The 17,593-nt window shown below is 49.9% G+C and overlaps 1 protein-coding gene across 1 annotated transcript in view; it reads left to right on the plus strand.

Moving 5' to 3' along the window:
- The window catches only part of SLC2A9 (solute carrier family 2 member 9), a 126,591-nt gene that overhangs the window by 37,274 nt on the left and 71,724 nt on the right, over positions 1–17,593 (plus strand). Inside the window, exon 5 of the mRNA XM_075545028.1 lies at positions 580–725. Coding sequence (XP_075401143.1) covers positions 580–725 — 146 coding nt within the window. The remainder of the gene's footprint in view (positions 1–579; positions 726–17,593) is intronic.

The following is a 17,593-nucleotide window of genomic DNA, read 5'->3' on the forward strand; positions in this document are numbered from 1 at the left end:
CATTTCCACTCACACTGATATTACCACCACCACCACCACCACCAATGTCAATACCATCACCACCGCCATCAGCAGCATCCCCACCACGACTATCGCCATCACCATATCAGCATCAACACCACCACCACCCAACACCAATGCCATCACTGGCACCAGCAGCAACACTACCACCAATACCAGCACCACCAGCACCAGCACCATCACCACCACCGCCAGCACCATCACCACCACCGCCATCCTCACCACCATCGCTGCTACCACTATCACCATTACCGACATCATTAACACACTCACCACCACCACCACCACCACCACCACCACCACCACCACCACCACCACCACTGGCATATCATTTCCTAAGAATTCCACTCCTCAACCACACTTTATGGATTAAATGATAGAGTACGTTAGTATGCTGGCAACTTGTGCCGAGTGTTGGGAGTGGCGCTGTGGCTACAGGTGAAAGTTATGGTCACAGACAAAGCAGCGCTAAGGGAGGCGCCATGAGCCTTAAAGAAGTCAGATCTCACTCACACCGAGGGCGACACATTGCTCACCATTGCCTTGCTTGTTCCACAGGCATTGCCCTCAGCGCACTCCCCATGTATCTGAGCGAGATCTCACCCAAGGAGATCCGAGGCTCTCTGGGACAGGTGACTGCCATCTTCATCTGCATTGGGGTGTTCACTGGGCAGCTGCTGGGTTTGCCTGAGCTCCTGGGAAGGGTAAGTGCGACTTCTGGGCCACCCACATGTATTCTCTAAAAGGGACGAGCCTTCTTCCAAGAGTTGCCCCATGTCTGGGTCCCATTCTCGACCATTCAAGTTTTTGACTTATTGTTGGGGAAAAGTTGTCAGAGTGATACATTTGGGTGTGATTCTGTACTATCTTCTGCTCTGGGCTTTCTGCCTTGGAAACAGGGAGACTTGCATTTAAATCCCAGTTCAAACATTTATTAGCTCTCTGTGTTAGTCCGGGTAGACAGGAGAAACAAAAATAATTGACGCTCATATATGTGCAAGAGAGAATTTTATATCAAGAATTATGAATTAATAAAACACTCCAGTCTAGCCCAGATCAAGTTCATAAGTTCAATATTGGCCCATAACTCCAACATTAGCTCATGAATTTCTCTTCAGACTCACGCAGCATATGCAATGCTGCTGAATGCAGGAAGATCACAGGCTGGTGGGTGGAAAATCCCGTGGATCCAATGTCAGTGGATGCATCTACTCCATGTGGCTTGTCAACAGCAATATCAAGCAGAAAGAGAGCGGGAGGGAGGAAGAAAAGGAGTTCCCAGAATCCTCCTGATTAGGCCATGCCCACAAGGAGGGATCATCAAGCTGTGACCTGACTGACTGGCTAGACTCCACCCTTCATTCTTGTATCATGTTGACATGAATCAATGACCACACTGTGGGACACTGAGTTCCTGCTACACTGGGGCCTTGGCCTTTGTTCTTTGGAAGAGCAGGTTGGGAGATTATTTTACCCTTCAGCCCCGAGGAGCTGTTATCTTTGCCCTCATTCATTGGAGAAGCACCTGGGGAGGAGGGTGGCTCCCGGATGGTTCTCTACACCGGACAGTTCGATGGACATTTCCTGGGTAAACTGTCAACAACTTGATGACCTGATGTTTTGGGGCTGCTAATACACAAGACCTGCATTGGTTGAAGACTCACGGGTCACTGAGGACTGGGTAGGTGCTGGTCTGGAGACGGAGGCTCTGCCTGGTAACTGACGAGGAGCAGGCTACATAGTGGCTGAAATGCAGAGGTTGAGAGAGATGTCGGCTCGGCAAGCACTGGGAAGGGAGAGAAGTGGAGCCATGTGGAAGCCGCATCACCCTGAATCGACAGCCTTGGCTGAGAGCCAGGCCAGTTAGCAGGGGAGAGGCCAAAGGCAGAGAGTCCGACAGTGACTGCTGGTTAGCTGCTGGTTAGCAGGACTAGTGGAGGAGAGCCTGGCAGAGGTAAGCTGCACCTCAGAGACCTGAAAATGAGCTGCCACCGTGGCTCTGAGCTGGGCCAGTCAGTGGTGGAGAGGCTGCTACAGGGAGGCCCAAGAGCAGCTGAGAGAGAGCAGTCTTAGTTGGAAGGGGGTGGGAAGCAGAGACCCAAGGGTGGAGAGAGGCTGAGAGCGCGGTCATCCTGTTTGGAAGCCTGTCTTGCTGTACAGAAGGGCAGGTTGTGCTCACCAGATTGAAAGTCTTTGCAGAATTTGCTGTGAACGTTCTAAGCCTGATGCCAGGTTGTTCCTGTGATGTCTGGGTTAACCCTGACCTTGTGCTTAGCCTGCTACTTCCGGAGTCACCCACAGAACTATGAGTAGGCTCTGGAGTTCTGTGTGGCTCTTATGATGTAGATGAGAAGGTGAGACGACTCTGTTTTGTAAGAATGCTAGCTCCTGCCTTTATTGCTGAATTTGTGCAAAACAGCCCCGTGTCCCCTGAGACACCATCCGCTCTCTCCTCTGGAGTAGTTTGCAGCTCATTCCACCTTCAAAGGCTATTGCTACGCTAGGGAGAGACAACTCTATGTCTCCCGTAATGCTTGCATGATGACGAAACCAGTAAATCCGCTATACGGAACCCTGGTGGTGTAGGGGTACACATTCGGTGCCAATCCTCAAGTTCAGCGATTCAAAACCACCAGCCCCTCTGTGAGAGAGAAATGGGGCTTTCTACTCCTATAAAGAGTCACAGTCTGAGGACTGTTCTACCCTGTCCTATGCGGTCTCTGTGAGTCAGCATCAACACACTAAACTCAAACTCACTCCCATTGAGTCCATTTGGACTGACGGCCACACTCGAGGGTACAACTGCCCGTGTGGGTTCCAGAGAGTGGAACTCTTCACGGGGGTAGAAAGCCCGTCTGTCTCCTGTGGAGCGCATGGTGGTTTCAAACTGCGGACCTTGTGGATCGCAGCCCAACACATACCCACTACGCCTCCAGGGCTCCTTGGAAGTGAGTGACAACCTCCGCAATAGCAAGCTAACTGTCAGCGAAGCAAGACGGTGTCTGTGTTAAAAAGCAACGTGTCCAAAGTAATCGATGAAAGAAAGGTGACTGGAAATAAGAGAATCTATAGAGCGAACCATTAACGTCTCCAAGGCCAAACCCATCTCCTTGTCCCAGAACACTCTGTTCAAAGCCCCTTCCACTGCCCGAGGTGAGGCGGTGTTTGGCGAATACACAATTCTCGCTGACTCTTGAGTACCCACATATATTACATTTTTTGCCTAGTCAACCACACGCCTACCTTGAAGTTGCTGAAGACTGCTGCAGCAGGCAGCCCCGATCTGCCATTTTTGTGGTTCTGTTGCTGGGAACAAAGATCTGGGTGGGCCTGTCTCTGTTTCTGGCAAACACAGAGACCACGTGGATTCTGGGAACTCCAATCTTACTCTGCACACTCGAGCCAGAGAGACGCGGTGGTGCAGAGCCCGGTAGTGTTGCTGGTTCCAACTCACAGAGACCTGATGCACAACCGAACAGAACACTGCCTGCTCCTGAGACATCCTCACAAGGTTGTCATCCGGGAGCCCAGTGCTGCAGCCAGCATGGCAGTCCATCTTGCTGAGGGCCTTCCTTTTATTTCCCCGCCCCTCCACATCACCAAGCACGAGGCCCTTCTCCAGGGACTGGTCTCTCCTGACAACATGTCCAAAGTACACGAGAGGAAGTCTCACCGTTCTCACCACTCAGGAGCAATCTGGACATACTTCTTTCAGCACAGATTTGTTTGCTCGTTTGGTAGTCCATGATCCTTTGCATATCAAGGTTGGTAAAATAGAGAGTCAGAGGAAATAAGACCCTCGATGAAATGGATTGACACAGTAGCTTCAACAATCAAACTCTGCAGTCGTTGTGAGAGTGGCATAGGAGCAGTGTTTCCTTCTGGTTCATGAGCGTTGCTATGAGTTGGGGCTGGCTCCAACAACACATCTTTATAGAAGCAGCGTTTCTCAGCTCTCTCTACTGTAGTGGCTGGTGCCTGTGAGCCACTGGCCATTCTGTTAATAACCTGAAACTTAGCCCACTGACCCCTCGGGATCCTTCTGGGAGGGTTGATGATGCTAAGTGTTGTCAAGTTCTGACTCATAGACACCCCGTGTGCATGGGAACAAAACATGGCCCACCCCTGTGCGCTGTGTCAGGCCATACTCCGTGCATTCTAAGTTCCAGTGATTGGTACATGTTTGCAGCCCTTTCTCATTTCGAGTCGCGCACCACCACCAAATGAAGGTCCCAGCAGGCTCGACTCCATCCAGGTCATTATGATAAATTCTACTTTGAGGTGGCAGATCTTTCTCCGTCACATTTTGAGTGCCTTCCAATCCACAGGGGGCGGGTGTGTGTATGTGTGTCATCTTCTGGCACCCTCTCTGACCACACTCTGCCTCTATCCATAAGACGCTCAGCGGCTAATCCCCCAAAGTCAACAACATATCCCCTCTTCGTGAGAAGAGTTCACTCACACACGGACCGACGAGCATCAAGTCAATCCCGACTCATAGCGACCCTAGAGCATGGAGCAGAACTGCCCCCAATGGCTTCCCAAGATGGACGTAATCGCTCTCCCTCAGAGTGGCTACTGGTTTCAAACCACCGGCCATACGGCTACCTGCCCAACCTGTCACCACGCCACCACCAGGGGCGGGGGCAGGGAGATGAAAGACCACCTTTAGAAGTGTACAGCCCCGAGAGGGAGTATGTGCCAAGAAACAACAGCTTCCTGTTTGGTTATTTCTGTTTTAAGAAGTGTTTTGACGATTTGGGGGTAGCGATATTTTTTGACTGATCATCATGTGTTTGTGCGTGTGCGTGTTTTAAATCCTTGTTTGGGGAAGGCGAACACTGTGCTTCTGGTCCAAGAAAAGAAGGTTACATGAGGTCCTCTCATTCATGTTTGTTTGTTCCTTTTTGAGACGTGTGATGTTCCTGCCAAGTGAGAAGTCAGTTATTCCCTTGAGGCGTCACCATTTCATCTTCTCTATTTTAATCATATTTCTCATTTATTTTCAAAGTCGGAGACACTCTGAGCTTCTAAAAAACCTTAGAGAAGCATCTGTCTAGAGGCGGGTGATGGCTTTGAAAGGCGGGGGCCGGAGGAAGCAGGAGGAGGTGGCTCTTTGACTCCGATGGCACGGGAGGGAGATGGAAGAATTGACGCCGGGTTGTGAGTTTCCTCAAAGACACATCAGACATAACCGAGGGGCTGGAAAACCAACTCTAGGCCTCAGAAGGCTTTGGAAACAGATTCAATGGCTACTTCTCCTCAGAGATAGAGAAGCAAGGCGCTTGGATGGAGGCCGAAGAGTGGGAAGAGACACATGGGAACAAGTTGAAGCCCTAGCTACAGGAGTCTCAATGCTGGGGGAGCGAGGTGTCAGACCCAGGAAAGACCCGTGGGAGCTTGACGTTGGTCCTTGTTCTAATGGGGAGAGAGCTGCCCTGTGATTTGCATCCATTTTGCCCCAATGGTGGAGCGCTTCACACTCAAGCTGAGAACGCTTGGAAGACGGGAATAGGGATGTACAAGCGACGTGTAATGCTACCCTTTGGCAGAGGCGGCCCCCACAGATTGGACTATGCATGTCTAGGTTGACAAAGACTTGTTATGGAATTAAGGAGCCCTGATAAGCACAGAGGCAAAGGGCTTGGCTGCTAACTGGAGAGTCGGTGGTTCAAACCCACCAGATGGGAAAAGCTGACGCTCACCTCTGTAAAGATGACAGCTTGGGGTCTCCGTGGGCTGCTCTGTCCTCCTGGGTTCGTATGAGTTGGAATCAACTTGACAGTGGGGTGTGTGCCCAGTTGGTAGATATTACCTACTACCCTCAGCTCTCACTGCCATCATTCTCCCATGAAATTCTCACAACTGGAGCAACGGGTACCATCATGATAAACAGAAAAGACTGACATCAAGAAGTGAATCTTGCTTGGATCCACATTCAAGACTCGTGGAAGCAGCAGTCTAGACAGCCAAAGATGAGCTGCCTTAGGTAAATCTGCTGCACAAGACCTGTTGAAAATGTTCAAAAGCAAGGATGCTACTTTGAGGACTAAGGTGCGCCTGACCCAAGCCATGGTATTTTCAGTGGTCTCACATACATATGAAAGGTGGGCGTTGAATAAGGAAGACCAAAGAGAAATCGATGCTTTTGAACTATGGTGTCGGTGAAGATCATCAGAGGCGCCAGGGACAGCCAAAAGAGCAATTGACTCTGTCTTGGAAGAAATTCAGCCAGAATTGCTCCTTAGGAGCAAGGGCTCGGGTACATTGGACGTGGTGTCGGGAGAGACCAGTCCCTGGAGAAGGCCATCATGCTTGGTAAAGGGGAGGGATGGTGAGAGAGAGGAAGGCCCTAGAGGAGGCTGAAATAAGAGCAACCGTGAGCGTGTCACAGGACCGGGCGAAGTTCCGTTCTGCTGTACGTGGGGTAGCTGTGAGTTTGAACCGACTGCACTTACCACCAACACCAACGCCATCACGCTGGAGTTCTTCTGTGGCATAAACAGCTGCTCAGCTGCCAACCTAAGGGTTGATGTTTCGACCTCACCCAGAGGCATCTTGGAAGAAAGTCTTCATGAATGATCTACTTCCAAAAAGTTCAAAAAAACACTGTGAACTTTAAGTAGAGTGGAACTGATAGTGACCTCATAGGACACGTAGGACTTCCACATAGGGCCTGTAAGGGAATCAATCTTTATGGAAGCAGGCTGCCACATCTTTCTCCATGAACAGGCTGGTGGTTCAAAGGACCAGCCTTTCCCCTCGCAGCTGAGCATGTAATCTTTCCACCCCCAGGGCTCCTTCCCAAAGGTTACAGCTACTCCCTGGAACACTTCCACCCCCACACACCTGCGGGCACACTGAGTCAGCCCAGCCTGATGCCCACTGGGTGGTTTGTGGTAGCATCTCTTTACCAGGCACGATGCCAGCCTGGCCTCTGTCGTTCCTGTTAGGTCCCTGTCCAGGGTGAGAGCGGTTAATCCCCATTGGGAGGCTAAAGAGAATGACTTTCGGTGAAGCTAAGACTGCAGAGGAGAAGGAACGGTTGGGGCCGGGAGTCCGAGTCCAGCGCAGCAGCTTCTAAAACAGCGGTTCTCAACCTGTGGGTCTCGACCCCTTTGGGGGTCGAACGACCCTTTCACAGGGGTCACCCGGTCCATAACAGTAGCAACAAAAATAATTTTATGGCCAGGGGCTCACCACCACCTAAAGAACGGAACTGAAGGGTCACGGTATTCGGAAGGCTGAGAACCACTGCTCTAGAGCTCGGACCTGCGTAGACAGCCCCCAGGCCACCCGAACTCAGAGTGCTGGCACTCCTCCAGCTTCACTGTCAAGGGCGCCCTGAGGGGTCACTAGCATAGCCCCGAGCCTGCTGTGTAGGTGAGCTTTCAGCTTAGCGCTGTCGCTGTGTGGGCCCTTGGGCAGAGGCCACTTCAGCCCGCAGTCAGCTCTGCTGGTTCCTCTCTCTGTAAGCAAGGGAGCAACGATAAATGCAATTGCTCGTGAAGCCATGCCATCTGGAATTGCTGAGAAAGTCTTGATGCTTGTCCGAACTCGCCCGGGGGAAGGTGACTAGAGAGGCAACCTTGGAAGAGGGTGGCTGGGCGTGGGTGTTGGAGGGAAGGGAGATTGCCCTGCCCTGAGCCTCCTGGTGGAAAAAACCAGAGATGCTAGGCGACATGGACAGACCCAGGCCTTGTGGGAAGAAGGAGCGCTCGGTGTCAGGAAGGATCGGGCAGAGGGCAGAGCCGAGGCAGCCTCAGACCCGGGCCCTGTGCTCAGACCTGCGCCCAGACACCCCAGCTTCGTTCCGTCTCCCTTCACTTGACTGAGCTCCACAGATATGACCTGGCATTCAAGGGCCCTGGATTAGCATCTAATCTCAGATCAGAGCCCATTATCCCCTATAGCACCAATCATGTCTTAAACCCGTGTGCCTGCACTGTCCCTTTCTCGCCAGCAAGGAAGGCTCAGTTATCACAATTCTGATCTCTGGACAAGGAGTACGATTCCAAAACCCCTTCTGAATGATAGAAGTGGGAAGCCTTGCACAATGGGCCTCTCTGACTGCAAGTTTCTCTCACTGCAGCGTTCTCATCGTGAGTGTCATGGGAGTCGTTGGCTGGTGGGGTCCACTAGGGTGACTCATTCTCTTCTGCTCCCTCTGCCTTCACATTGTCTGGAAGCCTCCCACCTTGGGCTCCCTGCTCAGCCTGGCGCGTGGAGGGCTTCTGTGGGTGTCATTAACTAACAGATGGATGAAGTATCTCAGAGAGATGACCCAGCAGCCCCTTTTCCTAGACAGAGGGGGTCACTGGGGCGAGTGCAGGGCAGCTTGTTTTCAAGGTGAAGTGCGCAGTTGGTTTCTCCAGTGCCAAGTCTGAGCCATTGTAGTGGAGCTGCATGACTTCCATAGGTGCCTGACCCCGGGGAGGCATGAGGCCCAATGCTGCGCTTCCATTACGGGAGGCGGCAGATGTTGAAATCACAAGGCTGGTTCCAAGATTTAATATTTGGAGCAGGAAGAGCCCTCTCACACGAACCTGTTTTGTTCTCTGAGCCTCTCAAACAACACCCATGGATTACACTTTCTCTGCAAGCTTTTGACACGAGTGAGACTGTCAACCAGTTAGACTGGATTCCTGCTCAAGAGGGCTTGGTTCTCACCCAGGAAAGCTTGGTGATGAACTTGGACAATGCCTTGTAAGAAGCCATCCCCTCCCCCCCCTTCTCCCCCCCACACCTAGCAATGAATTCAGACAATAGAACATGCAACAACTGCCCAAAGTTCAAGCTAAATTTAAAAGAGGTTGGGATGTTATTCTTGATTCAGATGGGTCTTGACTGAAATCAGATAGCACTAGAAAGATGTTGATCTGTGTCTTAGAATCTTCATTAAGGCATTTGCCTGTGTGGATCATAACAAGATGCAGACAGCACTACGAAGAATGGGGGTTTCATGACACTTTGCTGTGCTCGTGAGGAACCTGTATATAGATCAAGAGGAAGTCTTGTGAACTGGGGTTAATCAGGTTGAAGTTTGGTTGGAGAGCAAAGAGATAAATGGCTCAGCCAGGCCCAACCCCATTCTCTCTTGCTGCCTGGTGATCTGCTGCTGTAGCTAGTTCTCTGCCTCCACCTGTGAGCTACACTACCTATGGGTCAAGCCAACCCCTGGATCCTGTTGCTAGAGCTTGAGGCTCCTTCAAGACCTGCTTTGCCATGCTGCTGATGCGTACATTGTTTCAGCTTGAGGCTGGTGGATTCTGTCACCTTGCATTGCTTGAGTTCCATATTCCATCCAGGCCTGTTTGCTAAGCTCCTGAGCTACTGTTTCTGACCCACCCTGATGTTTACTGCCTGCAGACAGACTCTGTCTGCCGTGCTCTGCTGTCTGCTTCCTTGACCTTGGACCTGCAGCCCATGTGAGTTGAAGGACTTCTAGTATATTAACTGTTCCACAAATTGAGTTGAACTGAGCCCTCTGTACTTCTGTGTGGACTAATTAGCTGTTACATTTCTTCTCGCTGTATAAACACGTATATATATACATCCATAAGGGTACTGGTTTTGTTTCTCGCTAGAGAATCCTGCGTAGCACATGGGCGATACCACCCACAGGGGCTGGGGGTGGGACACTGGAATGACCCAGGGGGATCTGCAAAAGCAGATCCTACATCCCATCCTGGATTGTGGATGTTATCCACAGCCTTTCGTTTCCATGGCCATGCTGCGTAATTGTTTTGTTCTGAAAAGAGGGTAGTATGCCAAATAGGTTTGAGAATCTATGGTTTAAAGTTTAGACCCTGAACCACGCGTGCGCGCACACACACGAACTAACAATTTTGGTTGTTAAAAAATGTTAAGCATGTCTATATCGAAAATGAAAGATAAATTTCTTGGAAGTAGGAAATTTCGATTCTAGTTGTGCTTTCTTATCCTGGTACAGTAACTTCTTAATGAGCCCTGTCCACCTCCCTTTAAACGCACTCTCTGGACTGTCTGTGTCGACTAAGAATTGTCCCAGTAACCTGTCACTAATTTGCCAAAAGTGCATGCAGGTACTGGTTGTTGGAGATAAAGCCACACCTGACTTTGTCCCCACCCCATCCCCGCTGCACCCCCCCCCCTTAAAACCCAGTGGTCACCACAGCAGAAGACATCAAAGGGAGAGATGGGTGGCACACATGTAAAACTATTGTAATGGCAGTGTTGTTCCAGAGCTGAAAGGAAACTCGGGTGTCTCCACAACACAACTCGGAGCACTGCTCCATGCTTTGTGGGGGCGCTGAGATAAGGAACGCCCACCAGCAGAGATATGATTGGGTGGTCATTAATTAGCCGTGGCTACCATGGCAAAGAGGAGCCCCAGAGACTTAGTGGTTACATGTTGGACTCTGATCTACAAGGTGGACAGTTTGAACCTGCCCGCCACTTTCTACCTGGGACTTTCTACTCCAGGAAACAGCCTCTTGATTGGAAAGACAGCTATAAGAGGGTGACCTTTCTGACCTGAGAGTTCAAAGGAGTAAGCCTTCAGATGTGTGGAAAGAGAGTTCTAGGCCGAGGGATCAACAAAAGCCAGGCTGAACATGGAATATTCAAGGAGTGGAAGGTCATAACTCTTGGTTACTGGCAGGAACTAGAAACAGTGTGCCATGAGATGCAGGCCAATGTAATAGACCCCCCAAAACCAAGTCACTGCTGTTGATTTCAACTCATAGACACCCTATAAGACAAAATAGAACTGCCTTGCGGGTTGTCAGGGTTACAACTCTTTCTGAGAGCAGAGAGCCTCATCTTTTGGCCTTAGAGGGACTGGTGGGTTTGAACCACTGACCTTGGGGCGAGCAGCCCAGAAAACCAATGTTGAAATGGTGTAGGGGCTTCTGCTTCTATCCGTGGTGTACTCTCCTACCCCAAAGAGCAGGGGATGGACAAAATATGTGAGGCGACAGTTTCCAGACCCCAGACAATAAGCAGTGCAGGACCAGGCCCCTGGGAAAAGGGAACCCAGATGAACCAAGTCCTTAAACCCTCAGCTTGCTGCTCGCAGCAGGTGTTCAGGCCTAAGTACCAGACGGGAGACGTCAAGCAGACCCTGGCAAGTATGCTGAGTGGAGGAGGCAGAATTCTGAGTGAGGGAGGCCAAGGAAATTGGACTTTCTGGGGGAAACTCTCAAGAGGAAAAAATTACTCAGACACACACACAGAATGCACTATGGCGATGGGCAAGAGGACTCATTGCACCTTTTGTTGAAGAATCATCTTCACATGCATCAGACGAGGTGGCTTGAAATGGGGGGAATTCAGAAAGAAATAAAACAACATCTGGGTTCAAACAGGGCTGGAAGCAGTTCCTATTCCAACCAGCCAGACTGGAAAGATGGGCTTAGGCACGGACAACGAATAGAGACCTCGGGGAGTGATGGGCTCAGTGGCATTGATCCCAACCCATAGTGACCCCATCGGGGTTTCAAGCTGGAAATACAGCAAGGAATTTTTTTCCCCGTAAGAAGTATAGCTGAAGCGAGGATGGCAAGACTTCATCTTGCCGTGTTTTGGACAAGTCAGCCGGAGGGCCCAGTCCCTCGTAGAAGAACGTCCTGCTTGGGGAGGTCGAGGGTGGGAGAAAAAGAGGAAGGCCCTCTAGGAAAGTGGTTGATATGATGGCTACAAAAGAACTGCAATTGTGAGGATGGCGAAGGGCTGGGTAGGGGTTTGTTCTGATGTGCACGGGGTGGCCTTATGTAGCAACAGATGGAATGACATCTATCCACAACGACAGTCATTAGGGGAGGAGATTGCCAGCGTGTCTGGTGGGTCCCAACGACCTCCTCACTCTTAGTAGTTGAGCGCGTAACCGCTGTGCCGCGAGAGCTCCTCGGTGTTTCCTGGGTGTTGTTGGTAATGCCGTGGGTGAGGGGCTGCCCTGATGACCACAAGTTGTTTCTTGTTGTTATTAGGCGTCATGGAGTCAGTTCTGATCCATAGTGACCCTAAGCACAATAGAACAAAACACGGTCTAGCCCTGTGCCGTCCTCAGGGCTGTTCCCATGTGTGTTAGGCCACGTGGGCTAAAGACACAAATCCAGAAATATGCAGATATGTATCCGAGAGAGCTTCATATCAGGAAGCTTTATATGTCAGGAAAACATCCCAGCCCAGTCCAACTCAAGTCCATAAGTCCCGTACTAGTTCATAGTCCCTCTACAGACTGACACATCCACAGGCAATGATGAAGAAGGCAGAAACATCACAGACCGGTGGGTGCAAAGTCCTGTGGATCCAATGGCAGGGGACGCATCTCCAGGGCTCTGGCAGGCCCCATGTGGCTTGCTAGAAGGAAGGTGACGGCAGAGAGACAGGGGAGGTTCCCAGGCCCCTCCTTATGAAAGGGCCACACCAACCTGAAGGTACCATCATGCTGTGACCTGATTGCCAGGTTAGGCTCCATCCTTACACTTGTATCTATCAAGCCGACATGAAATTACGTAACCAGCACACTGTGCTTGAGCCCACTATTACAGCTACTGTGTCCATCCATCTTGAGTGCCTTCTTCTTCTTCACTGCCCCTCCGTCTTACTCAGCATGATGCCCTCCTCCAGAGACTGGTCTCTCCTGACAGGTACAAAGTAAGTAAGATGCAGTCTTGCCATCTTTGCCTCTAAGGAGCACTCTGGCCTTTCTTCTTCCAGTGTGGATCAGTTTGTCCTTTTAACAGCCCTTGGCACTTTCAAAATTCTTCACCAGCACCACCATTCAAATGCATCTATTCTGTCATCTTTGTTCAATGTTCAATTTCCACATACATGGGGAGCAGTGGAAAATACCATGGCTTGGCTCAAGTGCACCTCAATCCTCAAAGTACTAACCTTGCTTTTCGACACTCTAAGAGGTATTGAGGCATTTCAATACTCTGAGAAGGTCTTGTTCAGCAGATTGGCCCCGTGCAATGTGTCTTTTCATGTCTGGGCTGCTGCTTCCCCAATTATGGATCCAAGCAAGACAAAATCCCTGACAATGTCAACCTTACCTCCAGTCAATATGGTGTGACCTATTGGTCTGGTTGTGCCGATTGGGGTCTTCCTTACAATGAGTTGTCCTCCATACTGAACGCTGCCATCCTTAATGTTCATCAGCAGGGGCTTCAAACCCTCTCCATAACAGAGAGTCAAATTCAACTAGAATAAAGGAAGCTCAGGATGTCTTGTAACAAAACTGGAAATCAAGCAAACTGATTTCACATTAACCACATCTAAGACCAAATGTAATGCCAAGCAATATTTGTTTCACATGATAGAACAACAGCCACAGACAGCTATGTAAATCCACGGTGCCAGATATCCAAGACAAAAGAGACCAGATGGCAGTGTCACTGAGTTGCACGTGTTGAACTGTTGAGGTGGCATGTGTTTTCTATGTGGTTTTCCAGCACAATGCTAAAAAATTACAACATACAAAAAAGAAGGGAATCCCACTGATCGTTCTGAGGAATACCAGCAAGTAGAACCAGGTATGACAGAGACCACAAAACTGGAAGGCTAGAATGCTAAACTGCTGCTGGACACGTCCTTCAATATTGACTAGAAGGTAGAGACATTATGACTGTGATGAGCAGAAAGGAAGATAGGAAAATAAGATCCAAGTCAAGCTTTCAGAAACGAAAGCTACAGTACCGACTATGAAAGAAAGAAAGAAAAAGAGCCCTGGGGTGGAGGGAGCGCGTGTTCTGAGGTGGGCAGTTCAAATCCACCCACCACTATGAGGGGGAAAGACGCGGCTTTCTGCTCCCACAAGATGTGTGCGCTTGGAAAGCCATGGGGCAGGACTACCTGCCGAGAGGGTCCCGATGATGCTCTGAGTCGATCAAAGGCAGTGCGTTTGAGTGTGAAAAGCACATGGAATGAGTTCAACAGTAGCTCAGACAAGGACGGCTTCACAACCATTGCAGCCACTGTGTCCATCTGTCTCGATGAACGTGCTGACTCTTTACCCCGCATGCTGTCCTTCTCCCAGGATCGGTCCTTCCCGATACCAGGTTCAAAGTACATGTGGCATGTAAGGGGGATTTAAAACGTGTCATTATGGAAACATGGAATTAAAAGGTCGTAGAATTGTCCCATGAGTTGTGTGTATGTGTGTGTGTGTGTGTGTGTGTGCGTGTGTGTGTGAGCTCTACCACCATTGAGTTGATTCAGAATCCTAAAGATGGTGCGTAGGGGTTCTGAGAGATTACATCTTTTAGGGAGCACATAGCCTCAATCTTTTCCCATGGAGTAGCTGGTGGATTTGAACCACTAACCTTATGGTTAGAAGTCCAATGCTTAACCAAGAGCACCATCCCATTTTTCCTCAATTTAAAGGTCCACATTGGTACTGCTTGGTTTTAAAGAAATATGCCTTTTTGCTATCCGTCCATGGTGTGTAAAATTATTAAAACTCGCTTCCCCCATTGGTTACACAGTGATGTTGACCATTGCTCTGCGCCATGGATAAATATTACAAAGGCCTATCTCTAACACCAAGCTGCCCCAAAGGTGGACGTTTAAATGTAAGCCCGCACGAATCCACCAGAACTCCACATTGTTCTTCAATGTGACGGCCATTCTTATGTAACCACATCTGCCAAGACCTAATTTCTGAATAAGGCAACATCCTGAGATTCCAAGTGGATGTGAATTCCGGAGGAAGGCCTGCATTGGACCCACTGTCACAGGCTACCCTGGGGGTCAGTCTCTCCTCCCTCCCACCCTGGGTTGCCCCCACGCGGCTACTCAGCTGAGCCGCACATGTTGGAGTCTTGGACGGAAGACTGCCCATTGGCTCGGCGGTGGGCAACAAGCAGCAGTGCCAGGAAGGGACTCTCGGTGTAAAGTCTCTGTTGTGTCATGGGTGTCAGTGACCTGCCACGTACGAGGTGTTTCAATGAAAAGAGGAAGGCGAGGCTGTGACACAGCCCTCTCTTTGAAAAGCAGCGGTGCCCATTGAAGAGCCTGCTTCCTCCCCAGAGCCCAGGCAGGTAGCCACTGCCCACCCTGGCCTTTACGGATGCTGGGCCCATTTCACTATGAATGCTGATGCACATTTCGTGGGCGAAGTTAGAGCAAAGGACAGAGCACCGTGATCATTTCCCCAGCAGCTGGCTCTGCTCGTGCTGGGCCTGTCCTCCCTCAGCTGTGCCCGGCCCTTGAATGCCAAGGACTGGAGGCATGACAGAGGGACCGAGCTAGAAGACAGGAGAGACCCAGCACTCTGAAAATCAAGCCTGAACCCTGACCTCTCCCAAGAACCGAGGGCATGCAGAGAGGAATGGGATGAGGAGACAGCCTCTTATCTTAGGGTGTGAATGGCAACTTCTGGAGCTCAGTTGTACCAAAGATTTTTATCTGAGAGCCAAGCAAACGGCTGCAGTAGGGAAGGTCTCGGCAAGGAAGCAGTCAAGACAAGGTGTCGTGGACTTGAACTTGAGAAGGGTGTTGTTAGCTGTTAGGTGCTGTCGAGTCAGTTCTGAGTCATAGTGGTTCTACGTGCCCCAGAACAAAACACTGCCTGGCCGTGCACCTCCCTCGTGGTGTCTGCTAGGTCAGAACCCATTGTGGCACCCACTGGGCAGGGAAGCTCATGAAGGCCTTCCTCACTGTTACCGACCCTTGAACTTGACAAAACATAGTCTCTCGCTCCTGGGATAGTTGTTGCTGTTGTTAGGTATTGTCGAGTCAGCTCTGATGCTAGTGGCATGGTGTTCAATGAGTTAAAAACAAACAACAACAAAACGCTTTTTGGTCCTGCACCATCTTCAATATTGTTATGGTTGACCCCACTGTTGCAGCCACTGTGCCAATCTATCTCCTTAAGGTGGTTCTCTTTTTTGTCTTACAATCTGTTTTTCCAAGCATGATGCCCTTCTACAAGCACTGGTCTCTCCTGATGATGAGTCCAATGTATGTGAGATGAAGTTTCATCATCCCGTCCTCTAAGGAGCATTCTGGATGAACTTCTTCAGCGACAGATTTGTTTGTTCTTCTGGCAGTCCGTGGTACTTTCAATCTTCTTCACCAGCACCGTACTTCAAATGCACGGATTCGAGACCTTCCTTATGCAAAGTCCAGCTTCCCCGTGCTGTTGAGATGACAGCAACGCAGTGCTAAGAAATACACCTGGTTTAGCATAGAAACTGGGGCAGATGCTCTTTTGAAGTCCTTCCGGAAGTGATGAAATCTGGTGAGCACATGCAAGGAGGGGGACAAGTTTCTCCATCAAAGGCACTGCATCGTGGTGAAGGGTTCCAGGCCAGGGGACCAGATAGCCGGGCAGAATCTCCAAAGGGGGAAGAAAGTCCCAGTGGAAAAAGAGTATCGAAGGAAGGACAAGCAACGGCTAATGAAATTGCCCATGGGAAATCCGAGAGTGAGTATGGCTTTTCCTCATGGATTGAATTATATCCACCACACACACACACACGAGTTGTGTCAACTTGGCTGGGCTGTGATTCCCAGCATTTGTCATTGTGGTTGGATAGCATTACCCATGTGTTGTAAATCCTCACCTCTGTGGCGTTGAAGAGGCTGGAAAACAGCTGCTGCGTGAATGAGGCAGGATGCACGCTACAAGACTGAATGTACCTGGAGCCATCTCTTGTGAGATAAAAAAGAGATTAAACAAGGGAGCGGTTATCAGAAGAAGCTCACAACCACCAAGAAAAAGAGCTGAGAGCATCCTTTGGTCCCAGAGAGAACCTTCCAGATTCAGGGAGAGATTGCCAAGACACAGGGAGCAATCCAAGAGACGCCAAGTCCAAAGGTTTTGAAAAGAGACAGAAGCCTTCCCCTGAAGGTGGCAGAGAGGCAAAGCCTTCCTGTAGAGCTAGCATCCTGAGGTTAGACTTGTCGCTTCCTAACCTGCGAGAGAACAAATATCTCTTTATGAAGGTCATCCACTGGTGGGACCTGTTATAGCAGCGCTAGATAACGAAAACACTGTTCTTAAATCCCCAGGCTTCCTGCTCAGGTCCAAGTTCTTACCCAGACATTACGGCTACCAAGCTCATAGGCAGCACCTAACCCCAGACCACTCCGGTTGCAATGGGTCCTTTAGGTTGGCTTGGGACTGGGACAAAAGCAGAGGATAAATTAACGGACATTCATGGGCTCCCAAATGTGTGGCAGACTCATGCTGATACTTGATATCCATCATCCTCATGCAAATCTTCAGAATGGGCTTTAATTACTGACTGACCTAATTTCCTAGCTGAGAAAACTGAAATTCTAGAAATAATAAGCGATTTGGTCAAAGCCACTTCTTAGTCATCTACCACTGTGTGTTAGTCTGGGTTGGCTAGAGAAACAAATTCATAGACATGCATATGTGAATAAGAAAGAGGTTTCTAAACGAGAGCAGTTGACTATTAAGAAAACATCCCAACCCAGTCCAGATTGAGACCATAAGTCCAATATTAGCCCATGTCTCATGCCAATCAAAAAAGTCCTATTCAGACTCATGAAACACATGCAGTGATGCCGAATGCAGAAAGATCACAGGACAGTGGGTGGGAAGTCTTGTGGATCT

The sequence above is a fragment of the Tenrec ecaudatus genome, chromosome 3, assembly GCF_050624435.1.
Source record: "Tenrec ecaudatus isolate mTenEca1 chromosome 3, mTenEca1.hap1, whole genome shotgun sequence".
Lineage (NCBI taxonomy): Eukaryota > Metazoa > Chordata > Mammalia > Afrosoricida > Tenrecidae > Tenrec > Tenrec ecaudatus.